At 45.1% G+C, this 12409-nt stretch overlaps 1 protein-coding gene across 1 annotated transcript; it reads left to right on the top strand.

The window, feature by feature from the left end:
* The first annotated feature begins 385 nt into the window (after positions 1–385).
* LOC131274464 (cationic amino acid transporter 4-like) lies at positions 386–2767 on the top strand. Its single transcript, XM_058281023.2, is given in 5 exon segments — positions 386–1021; positions 1024–1392; positions 1663–2288; positions 2530–2638; positions 2745–2767. Coding segments are annotated over 5 exon segments (1734 nt in total). The 5' UTR covers positions 386–414.
* The last annotated feature ends 9642 nt before the right edge of the window (positions 2768–12409 follow it).

Below are 12409 nucleotides of genomic sequence, written 5' to 3'. Positions count from 1 at the left end.
CACAGCCAGATGAGAGCAGCCGCTCCTATTCCGGGTTTCCACCTTGCTCTCAGATCCCAGATCAGGAGGGTTTCCCACCTCATGCTCCTTGGGAATGTTCCCACCTTGCCCTCAGTGACACTCGGCTCACCCCTCAGGTCTGGCTGCACCAGATTTGCTGGGGAGAGGAGGTGGGCAGGCAGGACCCCGGTGCTTCCCTGTGACCCCCTGCACTCCCTGCAGCGAGCCATGAGCCCTCCCCCAGCTCAGCCCTCCAGCAGGTGCATGTGCTCGCATCCCCAGGTCAGGGACGGGAACTGGGCTGCGGGTGGGCAATCCAGAAGGGACTGAAGATGCCTGACCCCACTCGGCAGCCCGTCACTCCCCTCTGACCCTGGCAGGTGGCTGGGCCCGCACTCCTCTCTGCTGCCCACCATGGCCTGGAGACTGCCCAGCGCCGCCAGCCTGGCACACTTCTGCAGGAAGCTGAACCGCCTGAAGACACTGGAGGAGTCCACCACGGAGATGTCACTGAGTCGTGGCCTGTCCATGCTGGACCTGACCCTTCTGGGAGTGGGTGGCATGGTGGGCTCAGGCCTCTATGTGCTTACGGGCACTGTGGCAAGGGAGATGGCTGGTCCCGCTGTACTCGTGTCCTTCGCTGTGGCTGTCGTGGCCTCCCTGCTGGCGGCCCTGTGCTACGCAGAGTTCGGAGCCCATGTACCTGGTATGGGTTCTGCCTACCTCTTCACCTACGTGTCCATGGGTAAGCTGTGGGCCTTCCTCGTTGGCTGGACCTTACTGCTTGTGGACCTCCTCCATGGCGCCCTGGTGGCACGGGCCTGCAGTGGCTACCTGGATGTCATGTTTGGTCACCAAATTCACTACTTCAGTGAGACCCACATAAGCGCCTGGCAGGTGCCCTTCCTGGCCCAGCACACAGACTTCCTGGCCCTTGGCATCATTCTTCTTGCCTTTGCCTTTGTCTCCTGCAGAGCCCATGTCTCCTCCTGGCTCAACCACACCTTCACAGTTGTCTCTATGTCATCCTTTTTATCATCATCCTGGGCTTCTCCCTGGCCAGCCTGCAAAGCTGGAGTGCAAAGGAGGGTGGGTTTGTGCCCTTCGGCTTCTCGGGCATCATGGCCAGCACCTCCATCTACTTCTATGCCTTTGTGGGCTTCGAAGACATTGCTGCCTCCAGCAAGGACGCCCAGAACCCGCAGAAGGCTGTGCCCACAGCCATCACCATCTCTCTTGTCCTGGCAGCCACGGCCTACATCCTGGTCTCCACTGTGCTTATCCTCATGGTTCCCTGGCACAGCCTCGACCCAAAATCAGCACTCGCCGACACCTTCTACCAGCTGGGGTACAGCTGGGCCAGCTTGATCGTGACAGTGGGCTCCTTCTGTGGTGAGGCAGCATCTCGCAGGGTGGGAACTGGGAGGGGTGGTGGGGGGAGAGACAGCTCTTGTCCTGGGCTTGCCGGGTTGACCCCTGCTGTGTAACTGTCCCAGGAGGGATCTGATGATTACAGAATCCTCCACTCCCACTCACCACCTTCCCCAAATTTTTCAACGGGCCTGTGACTGAAACTGGGTGGGAGGTAACTGAGCACCCCACACCCAGCCAGGCCCACACACCCTTGCTGACAGGCCCCTCACTCCTGCTCCTCTGCCACAGCCATGATCATGGTCCTGCTCAGCATCCTCCTCTTCCTGCCACACTTGGTCTATGCTGTGGCCGACGGGCTCTTCTTCCAGGTGTTTGCCCATGTGCACCCCTGGAGTCAGGTCCTCATGATGGCCACCCTGGTGTTTGGGGTCCTCATGGCCCTCCTGGCACTGGTGCTGGACTTCGATGCACTGGTGCAGTTCATCTCCTTCAGGTCGCTGCTCACCTACACCTTCCTGGCTGCCAGCACCATAAGGCTGCACTTCCAGAAAACCTCTTCATCCAGGTCCCTGGGCCCAGCCAGCCCCGAGCCTGAGACCAACTCCTCAGTGCCCCTCCAGCTGGTGAGTGATGAGCATGCCTCAGGTCCCGAGCCCGGGCAGTTGCGGCCGGTCCTGAGGACCTACCTGGGCTTCCTGGGTGAGTGTGGCCACGGAACTACCATGGCTTGGGCGCTCAGCCTCCTGGTGGCCTCTGCCATCACCCTGAGTGGCATGCTCATCTCTGGGGACTCGGCCCTGGACTTCCTGTGCTGGGGCTATATCCTGCTGGTCCTGCTCAGCAGGGTCACCTTTCTGCTCAGTCTCACTGTCCTGGTGGCCCACCACCAGGAGCGCCTACAGGATACCTTCCAGGTACCGCCCCAACCCACCCCCTCCACCACCTCACTCGTAGTCCAGCTGGCTCCATGGCCAGCTTCTGCTGCTGTAGAATGAACAAGGACGACTTGGAGGGCTGGGGACACCACTGTGTCCGACCATACTTCCTTTCTGCATGGCGGATGGGCACAGGGCACATGAATCCTGAATCTCCCAAGGAGGAAAGGAGGTCCCCGGGTAGCAGATCTTCCCCACAGCTCAGCTCTTGCCCTCTGAGATGCCCCTGGTGCCCCTGACACCAGCTTTGAGTATCCTCCTCAACATCTACCTCATGCTGAATCTAGGCTACCTGCCCTGGCTGTCCTTTTTCGTCTGGCTGCTGATTGGTGAGTTGGGGTGAAGTGGGGCATGGGAGGTCGGGATGCCGAGCAGGTGGTGGGAAGAGGGCCAATCCGGCTGGACCTGCCTCTCAGGCCCCTCCCACCACTGCAGGACTCATGGTGTATTTTGGCTAAGGCATCTGGCACAGCAAGGAGATTCTTGGGAGCCACAGGATCAGGCTAGCGAGCTCGCACTATGTGGTGTTGCCTAGTGCAGCCTGGAGGAGAGTGTAGCCAACTGTCCAGGAGCCTGACCACACAGAGCAGCCTGTAGGGCCATGAGGCTGGCCCGTGGCCTGCCAGTGAGCATGCAGCTTCTGTCCTGGGCTGCTTGGGCTGCCATGGGTCGGGGAGCCTCCGGCCCTCAGGCCCTCAGACACTGGTGCCAAGTTCCGAGCCCTCGTGGATCGGGCCATGGCCAGCAGTGGTGATGTGGACTCTTTGCCCAGCACCTCCCAATGGATTATGACAAGCTCTAGCTATAAGCCAGGTGGCCGGATGGGCAGGAAAGAGGCCCACAGTGCTGGAGATCTCCAATAATACCTACTCAGGCATCCGAGTGACCTGCTGCCATGTCCACTGTGGCGTTCTTTGTGGCTCTAAGTCCCCATCTACCCCTGGGAACCAGTTGATCGCCCCAAGGCACAGCAGAGATGCCAAAAGTCAAAAGGCTGGGCCAGGCCAGTGCCCTCTGCCCAGCTCAGAAGGGAGACATGCACAGTGGGCATGGGACATGTCTCCAAGGGCCAAGGGGTCCATGACAGAAGTGGAGTCAGCACCCACACGAAGACTCCCCACATCCCCCAGAAACCGATCCAGGGAGCAGAGGCTTGGGCCTAAGGCTGTGACTCCCAGAGAAGCTTTGGCTTCCCAGGACTCCAAGAGAGTAGGGTGTGTACCTGTTTATCCCGGGGGCAACGGGGAACTTCTCTAGCTGGAGGACTGGGCCCCAGAAAATGGCTCCAGAACTGGAATCTGGCCAGCCAGGTGGGGGCAAGTCTGCTCCCCTGATGTCCTATGGTAGCGTTCCTTCCAGATCGTTCTTCCTCCTGGGGGGCCTGGGTGTCTCAAATGTAGGTGTCCCAGGCTAGGGTGGGCAGGTGCCCAGACAGGTTCCTAGGCACGGCTTGGAGCAGCAGTGAATTCAAGATGCACTGGGTGCCTGTCTTCAGGGCACCCAGGAAGCCCGGTGGGCAGGGTGGGGCTGGACTGGGGGTTACCAAGGACTCACATAAAAGGTCCCCAAAGCCCTTCAGTGACCACCAATGTAGCCCCTCTGCCCTCTCCCCTCCTCCCAGCCCTCCAGACCCTGGCATGGCCCCCCAGAGAAGGGGCTGATGCTCCAAAGCTGAACAGGTGCTATCCCCCTCCTCCATTCTGCAGACGAAACCCAAAGCTAGATAAGACCTGCCCCAGATGGCCTCTTGCTACTTTACCTGGGCTCAGGCTGCAAGAACCCCAAGGAAGGAGAGCTCAAAGGGTGGAGTCCACAATAGCCAGTGAGTGGTGCCTGTGTGATACGGTGGAGGAGGGGTACCTGTGGGAGATGGTGACAGAGGCTGGGAGAACAGCCTGCCACCAGCAACCAGAGATGTGGGGGCCCCAGGCTCTCCCTGTCTCCATGGTTTCATAGCAGGTCTCTGTATGGAAACAGATGGCTCTGGGTTCGACATCAGGGAGCACCTGCCAAGATTAGAGTCAGAAGGATGGGGGTGTGGCAGGGGAGGAAAATAGAGTCTTTCTGGGGGTGTGAGGGTGCTGATCTTTCATCCCTGAGGTCCCCCACCCTTCCAGATCCCTGACCCGGGAGGAACAGCTCCAGACCTCAGGCATGAGATGGTGGTGGGACCAGAGGCCCAACACCTGGTGTCACCACCTGGCTGGGGGTGGAAACGGTGCTGGGCCCGTCTAAGGCCTCTGGGCAGCCTGCTGCGGGGTTGTGAAAATCAGCTGTGTCATCACAAGGTAACCTTTACACTCGGGGCCTCCATCCTCCCAGGGAGCACAGCAGCCCGGCACAGCAGCCTCAGCACCAAGCTGGCCTGCAGCTCACCTCCTTGTTCCTCCAGTAGAAATGGGCTTCTCCATCCACATACACCAGCAGCAGGACACAGAGGAAGGGGACCTTGGGAGAGGCAGGGCAGACCCACGTCTAGCTCCCCAACTCAGCCTGCACCCCAAGACAACACCTGCAAGCACAGGGCACTTGGGCATGCAGCCACCGCAGCCATGGGGAGCAGGTGGCAGCCACTCACCACGCCCAGCCAAGCTTCTCCAGTGTCCAGAGTGATGTTTGTGGGAATAACCCCGAACCTCCCTGCCTGAGAGAGAGAGAAACCTCGGTTGAGCCAGCCTCAGGTCATACCTGTGGCCCCAAGCCTCCAGCACTGTCTCCCCCACTGGCCCCCTGGCTCCTACTCTCCCAGTGACCAGGATGTCAAAGCAGCTTGGGGATGGCAGGAGCCCCGAGGAGGAGCCCAGGAAAGCTTTAGAAGAAATGACCTCTTAGCTGCCACCTGAAGATTGTGAAGTTCAGCAAGGGATAGAGCTGGGGCAGGATTGAGGGAGGAGTACATGCAATGGCTGAATGAAAAGCAGGAGAGAACTGGGAGCCACGGAAGGGTGGTGAGAAAGGGTGTGCAGAGTGGGGTATGACCCCTGCCTCATTGTTTGCGCTCATTGTCTGCTCTCTGTGTCTGTTTGTTGTGCACTCGTCTTCTTTTTTTAGGGGGCACCAGTAATGAGCCCTGGATCATGCATGTGGGAGGTGCCCATTCACTTGAGCCACCTCTGCTCCCACTTAGTTTCTCGTTGTGTTTCCTCATTGTGTCTCTTCATTGTGTCATCTTGTTGTGTAAGCTCACCATGCCAGCACATCGCATCAACTCGCTATCTTACCCATCTTTTTTAGGAAACACTGGGAACTGAACCTGAGATCTCCTGTGTGGTAGGCGGGCACCCAATTGCCTGAGTCACATCCCCTTCACTGTTGGGAGATTTTTGAAGACTGAGTCAATCTCTTTAAATGTAATTGATTTGTTAAATTCTAATATTTCTTGTAGTATCAGTGTAGATAGGTTGTACATTTCTAGGAATTTGTCCATTTCATCTAGGTTGCCTAGTTCATTGGCATATAGTTTCTCTTAATATCCTCTTATAATCTTTTTTTATTTTTGTGGGGTCAGTTGTAACTTCCCCTCTTTCATTTCTGATTTTATTTATTTATATATTCTCTCTTTTTTTTTCCTCTGTTAATCTACATAGGGGTTTGTCAATTTTATTGATCTCAAAAAATCAGCCTTTGGTGTTGATTTTCTCTATTCATTTTTTGTTCAAAACCATTAATTTCTGCTCTAATCATTATCTCTTTCCTTCTGCTTGCTTTGGGAATGGTTTCCTCTTCTTTTCTAGTTTCTCATTGTTCAGTAAGATCTTTGATTTTAGCTTTTTTTTTCTTTTTTAAAAATATAGGCCTATAGTGTTATAAATTTCCCTCTCAGAATTGCCTGTGATGTATCCCGTAAGTTTTGGTAAGTTCTGTTCTTGTTTTCATTCATCTGAATATATTTTCCATAATTTCACTTATAACTTCTTTTTCCTGATGATTATTTAGCTGTGACTTTTGTTCAGCCCCTAAACATTCGAAATTTTACCTCTTTCCAGTCAACTATTCATTTCCATTTCTTTCCATTATGATCTGAGAAGATGCTTTGTATGATTTCAGTTTTTTTTGTATTTGAGAAATGCCTTGTGCTAACATATGTTCTATCCTGGAGAAAGGTCCATGAGCACTTGAAAGTGTGGGAAACAAAGGCATGCTGTTTCCATAGTAGCAAGTTACTTTCTGACCACTGGGTCATGCTGTCCCTAGAGATATACGTGCAGGTGGCTAATCTCTCAGGGAAACATAACATTCCAGCAGAACCCGGACTTGATAGTACAAGTAACCTGGGCAACAAGATTTATGAGTATATTTGTTTCAATAACATAATAGAACATCTTGAGCTTTAGGTACTATCTTATCCACCATGCACTGTGTTTTCAAGAATGAGGTAATGGGAATAGTTAGCTAGAATAGTTGCTGGTTCTCATGATTGCTTGGGGTATACAAAGAAGCCCCTGATATTAATAAACTTGTCTGATGATCTTGAGGCTTCAATGCTCTCAGATCCCCTGATCCCAATCTGTCTTTATCTTTCATTCCAATACCCTTTGGGTCTGTGCCTCCGACATCTGGCACCCAATGTGGGGCCTGAAGCAGTGACTGCAGCAGAGATTCTTCCATGGCAGTATCAGGAACATGGAAACTGAAAACCTTCCTGAAAGGTTGAGGCGTCCATCAAGAGGTGACTCGAGTCTGACAATACAGTGGTAAGAATCTTAATTAATTTTGTTTTCTGCTAGCATCAGGGTATGGGTAATCAATCAGGATGCCTGGAAGAATATTCACAGGTATTAAAAACTCTTTTAAATACTGTCAGAGTCTCAGTAAAAGCTGCTGATTTACCTGAACTTTTTGCTCTAGTGCAAAAACACTGTTATTGGTTTCAGCCACAAGGGAAAAACCTTTTAAATCTTAAACAGTGGAAACAGGTAATAAAGGCACTACAAAGAGTATATCAAAAAGGGGAATCCAATCCTTTATCTGTGTGGGCTTTGTGCCAGCAAATTGCTGCCACCTTAGATTCTTTACAATCAGACGCTTTACCCTATAGTAATAAGATAATTTTCCCAACTCCATTCCTCAAACACCTTTAATGCCCTGTTTATTGCACAGATCTCAACACGGGGATCCAGAGGCCTTGCAATTATTATCGGCTTTTCTGGTTATATTACGACCAACTCCATCAGATGCTAATAATTTTTGGGGAGGTGTTGAGTTCCATCTTGAACCAATACCTTTAAACTAATGAAAGATTTAAAACAGGTAAAAATACTAAATAAAGTCCTTGTTAGTGAAACCAGGCTTGTAAGAAAACTCTCTGTTAAAGTGTTCACTAAAAAAAAGGAAACTGTTCTGGCAGCAACTCTGCAAACCCCTTGCTGTCCATATGACAATGTAGCTGTGGGCTAGTAGGGGTTAATAGAGTTAAGCCATGTTTCCATGCTAATTCTGATTGGGCTTATTTTACCAAGATAATAAAATTAGTACAAAATTTTTTTCAAGGTTTTAAAAGGAATTTTCAGTTTTAAATCAATAGTTTACTCCTGAACTTAAAGTCTCAGTATAGTCTTACAGAGTAATAATCCAAAAATGTGTGTTAACAGTCTGTCTCAAGTTATCTTAATTGATTGCTGATAACTAATAAAAATGTTTCCAAGTACAAGCTTGCATGTTACAGGCAACATGCATTCCAGAAGAACTCATAAAAAGTGATATTTAAGATGTGATATAATGGAGAACTTAAAAACAGCTATACCAAGAAAGTAAGAATTATGAGTTAATTGTAAACTGTATGTTTCTGTTAATGTGTTGTCATTGTTTTGTGTCTGTCTGTTCGTTCAATGTCAGTGTATATTATGATACCTCTGGTTGGTAATATAAATTAATAAGTAAAAAATTTTTTTAAAGAGCTCTATTCAAATGGCCAAAAAATTAAATAAGTGCTTATATTAATACATAAGTTTAAATGTTAATAAGATCTCTACAATGATAAAAATTGTAAGTCTTGATTAACAAAATTAGTATAAGTCTTTTCATAAAAAGTTGTTCTTGCCTAGATTGAAAGGAATAGTTTATTTTTCTTCACAGGATAAAATGAAGGATGTAAAACTTAAATGAATATTAAAGAAGGTTAAAAGTTTGTGGAAATGCTGACTGAAATTTAATCAGTTTTTTTCTAAAAAGTGTGTTTTGTCCTAAAGTAGGATGGCTAATTTTCATAAACTCTTGGAACTTAAATGCATGTGGCAAGTTATAGAAAGTATTGTGGTAACTTTAAGTAAGGAAATATGTTCTGTGAAGGTAAAATTTGTCTTAAAATAATATAATTATAGTCTATATGGTTATAAATAATTATAAGATATTTAACAAAGCATTGTTTAAATTAAAGTGTTTAAATGGCTAATTCCAAAAAGGTCATTATTAAACAAACCTGAATTAATAATAATAATAATAAAAGGTACTTTTATAATAGGAAAACTTGGCAGCAGCAGCCTCCCCTGACAACTTGCTTCTAGGAGACTGTTTCTGATATTGTATGCTACTAAGCATTTGAAGTAAAGAAAAGTTTATTATTTTAACAAGCTTGTTTAGTGTTGATGGTATTATCTTGTAAGAAGCTTGCTTGATAACTTCTTATGTGGGCTATATGGAATGTGTTTTTATTATTAAGGAAACAGGAGATGATTTCATCCTAAAATAAAATAATTGACTATTGGGAAAAAGTAGAGTGTGGAACAATATATAGGTGAATACTAACATGTAGAAGGTTCATAGAAAAGAAATTTTTATGACTAAAGTTAAATAAAATTTGATGGGTATATCTATAAAATTTTAAAAGGTTTAGTATCAAGTAGTATACTAATGCAAAGTCTCTCAAGTCATTAATCTGTTTTGGTAAAAATTTTTATCCTCAATAATCAGTATACAAAGAAATTCTGTTTTATCAAAATAGCTTCTTGTGCTTAACCTCATCATTTCCTCAGTGTTCCAAGAAGGAAAAGTTTTATCTCTTTTAAAATAACATAACGTTCAAACCTGCTTTCTCAAAATCAAATCCTGAAAAGTAGCCTCTTATTCCAAACTAATTATAAGAGATTTGTTCTTTTACCTTGAAAGAAAAATTAAAGTAATATTTAAGTTCATTTTATAAGTCAAATAGAAGGTGTTTAAGTGTTATAAAATTAACAAAAAGTTTTTTTCTTTAACCCTCTGTTAATTAAAGTTGTATGAGTAAAAGGTTCCTATGAATACTTAACAGTGTATAAATTTACCAATATTTCAGCATAATATTAAACAGAAGCTATGACTATTCCTTATATAGATGATATATTGTTTGCTCATGCTTCAAATGATAAACTGCAACAATTATTTCAGTATGCTGAACAAATTCTTCCTGAGTATGGTTTGCAAATTGCCCCTGAAAAAATTCAAAGGAATGCACCATATTGTTATTTGGGTATGAAATTGGGTAATGGACGTATTACATCACAAAAGGTACAAATACGCTGGGACAAGTTAAATACTTTAAATGATTTCCAAAAATTACTAGGAGATATTAATTGGATTCAGCCAAACTTAGGAATCCCTAATTATATGTTAACTCATTTATTTCAAACATTAACAGGAGATTCTGATCTGTCTAGCCCTGGGATCTTGTCTAAAGAGGCTGAAAAAGAATTGGTGTTAATAAAAAATTGAATCTCTCAAGGGCAATTAACACAAATAAACCCTAATGAAGCTGTTGATTTAATTATTTTCTCAACCCCTTAATCTCCTAAGGCTTTATTTTGGCAAGAAGGTATATTGGAATGGGTTTTTTTTTTTTTTTTACCTAATAATAAACAAAAGAGATTGCAAACATATCTCCAAAAAATTATTTCTATACTAGCAAAAGGCCATGTGAGGTTGTTAAAATTAAAGGGGTCTGATCCAGATAGAATTATTTGTGATCTTTCTCATGAAGAAATTCAACATTTGTATATAACTAATCCTCAATGGCAAATTGCTATTAGTAATTTTCAAGGCATTATTGATAATCATTATCCTACTTCCAAACTGTTAACATTCTAAAAAAGAACCACTTGGATTTTACCAAAAATTGTGAAAACTGTTCCTATTGAAAATGCATGTACAGTATTTACTGATGGTAGTAGTAATGGAAAAGCAGCATATGTTACTTCTCAAAAAGAACAGGTTTGGCAGACTTCTTATTCATCTGCTCAATGCACAGAGCTTTCAGCCATCATTAAGGTTTTACAAATGTTTCAAGAGCCCTTGAATATTGTCTCTGATTCTGAATATGTGTGTTTAACTGTAGCTAATATTGAAACAGCTCATATTTTTATTACTAATGAATTGTCTCAACTTTTTGCTGACCTTCAAGCCCTCATTCAGCAAAGAGGTCAGCCCATATATATTACTCATATCTGGTCTCATTCTTCTCTTCCTAGTCCTCTAGCTACCCAACAATGGACTTTTGCAGTGTTTTCTAAGGCTATGTGCATAGCCCAACCATCTCTCCTGCTATGGTAGTAGTAATCTGCCTGTGTAGAAAAAATCTGTAGCTGAAACCCTACTGATGATGTTAACCAGTAATCCTTTTTTTCAGAATTAAAAGAAACATCAGAAACAATAGCACCTTAAAAGCCTAAACTAGGCAAACAATTGGAACAAGCTGCAAAGTCCCTGCTGCTCTATCAAATTTTTAAATGTTGTTTAGTTGGGTAAGATAAAACTATGCTTTCTGCTGTAATTAATAAAATACAATGTTTTCTCACATTAATAGAGTTTGTAATATTTCTAAAATACTAAAAATCTTTCATCCCTCATTTAGCTCAAATATTAAAACCATTGTATGTATTACTTGAGAAAAATCCTTCACAGAAGTAGGAAAACCTCCAGCAAGCTGCTTTAAATAATAATAAAAGTAAAGTAAATTGTGGACATTAACTTCGCCTATGAGTTGGATGTGGCAAGCACCCATATAAGCTTTGAGTGGAGTTTGTGGAAAAGGCAAATCTAAATAAGTACCCCTTGGGTCTTAATCACAATTCTGGAAGGAGGCCATGTAGATCCCTCCAGGGCCCACTGGATGGAACGTGGGAGAGTGTGGGCTATGATGTGGACCATTGACTATGGGGTGCAGTGATGCTCAGAGATGTACTTACCAGGTGCAATGGATGTGTCACGATGATGGGAGAGAGTGTTGCTGTGGGGGGAGTGGTGGGGGGTGGGGGCGGTGGGGTTGAATGGGACCTCATATTTTTTTAATGTAATTTTTAAAAATAAATAAATAATTGAAAAAAAAAGCAATTGTGTGCAGCATAGGAGGTCCTGCTAAAAGTGAAAGATTTAACCCAATAGTGTCTGGTCACTCTTAAGACTGCCATCCCTATCCAGGGGTGGATTGCAAATACTAAAAGCAAGACAGAAATAATGGACTGTTGTAAATCACCCTCAGATCTATGAAAAAACGTCTGGAATACCTGCTAATGGTAACAGGTGACTGTCTGTCATGTCCCTAACCACCCCACTAACATCCCTTTTAGGACTGTTGACGCAGATGCCTTTGTGAAGATCCAGGGCCTTACCACTAAAACCTGAGACAGGGTGGGGTGGCTCCACTGAAAAAACAAACATCAAAGTGTGTTGCAGGATGGAGAGGAAATAGCAATGTCCAGAAGAAGAAAAGGCATTTGGATACCTGTGAGAATAATGTGATTTGGCAGTCGTCTCCTGAAAGTCAATTATTGCTACATATGGTACAAGAATTCTTAAAATGGACTAGATGCTTTATTGGATTGCTTATTATAAGCATTTTGGGACTGATTGAAATCATTACAGCTGCTGCTACTGCTGTGGTAGCTTTACATAATCGAGTTAATGATTTAAAATCTGCTGTTTTGCATATGTGAAATCAAATATATAATTTAAACTTGTTAAGGGGATTGAAATGTAATTCGAATGAAAAAAACTTTTGTATTACTCCTCTTATCTATAATTCATCTGATATAGAATGGGGAAAAATTGAGAATCATTTATTAGGCCATAAAAATAATATCTCTTTGGAAACAATTGAATTACAAAGAAAAATGTTAGAAATGTCTCAAAAT

The sequence above is a fragment of the Dasypus novemcinctus genome, chromosome 19, assembly GCF_030445035.2.
Source record: "Dasypus novemcinctus isolate mDasNov1 chromosome 19, mDasNov1.1.hap2, whole genome shotgun sequence".
Lineage (NCBI taxonomy): Eukaryota > Metazoa > Chordata > Mammalia > Cingulata > Dasypodidae > Dasypus > Dasypus novemcinctus.
This window is presented reverse-complemented; position numbering and strand designations above follow the sequence as displayed.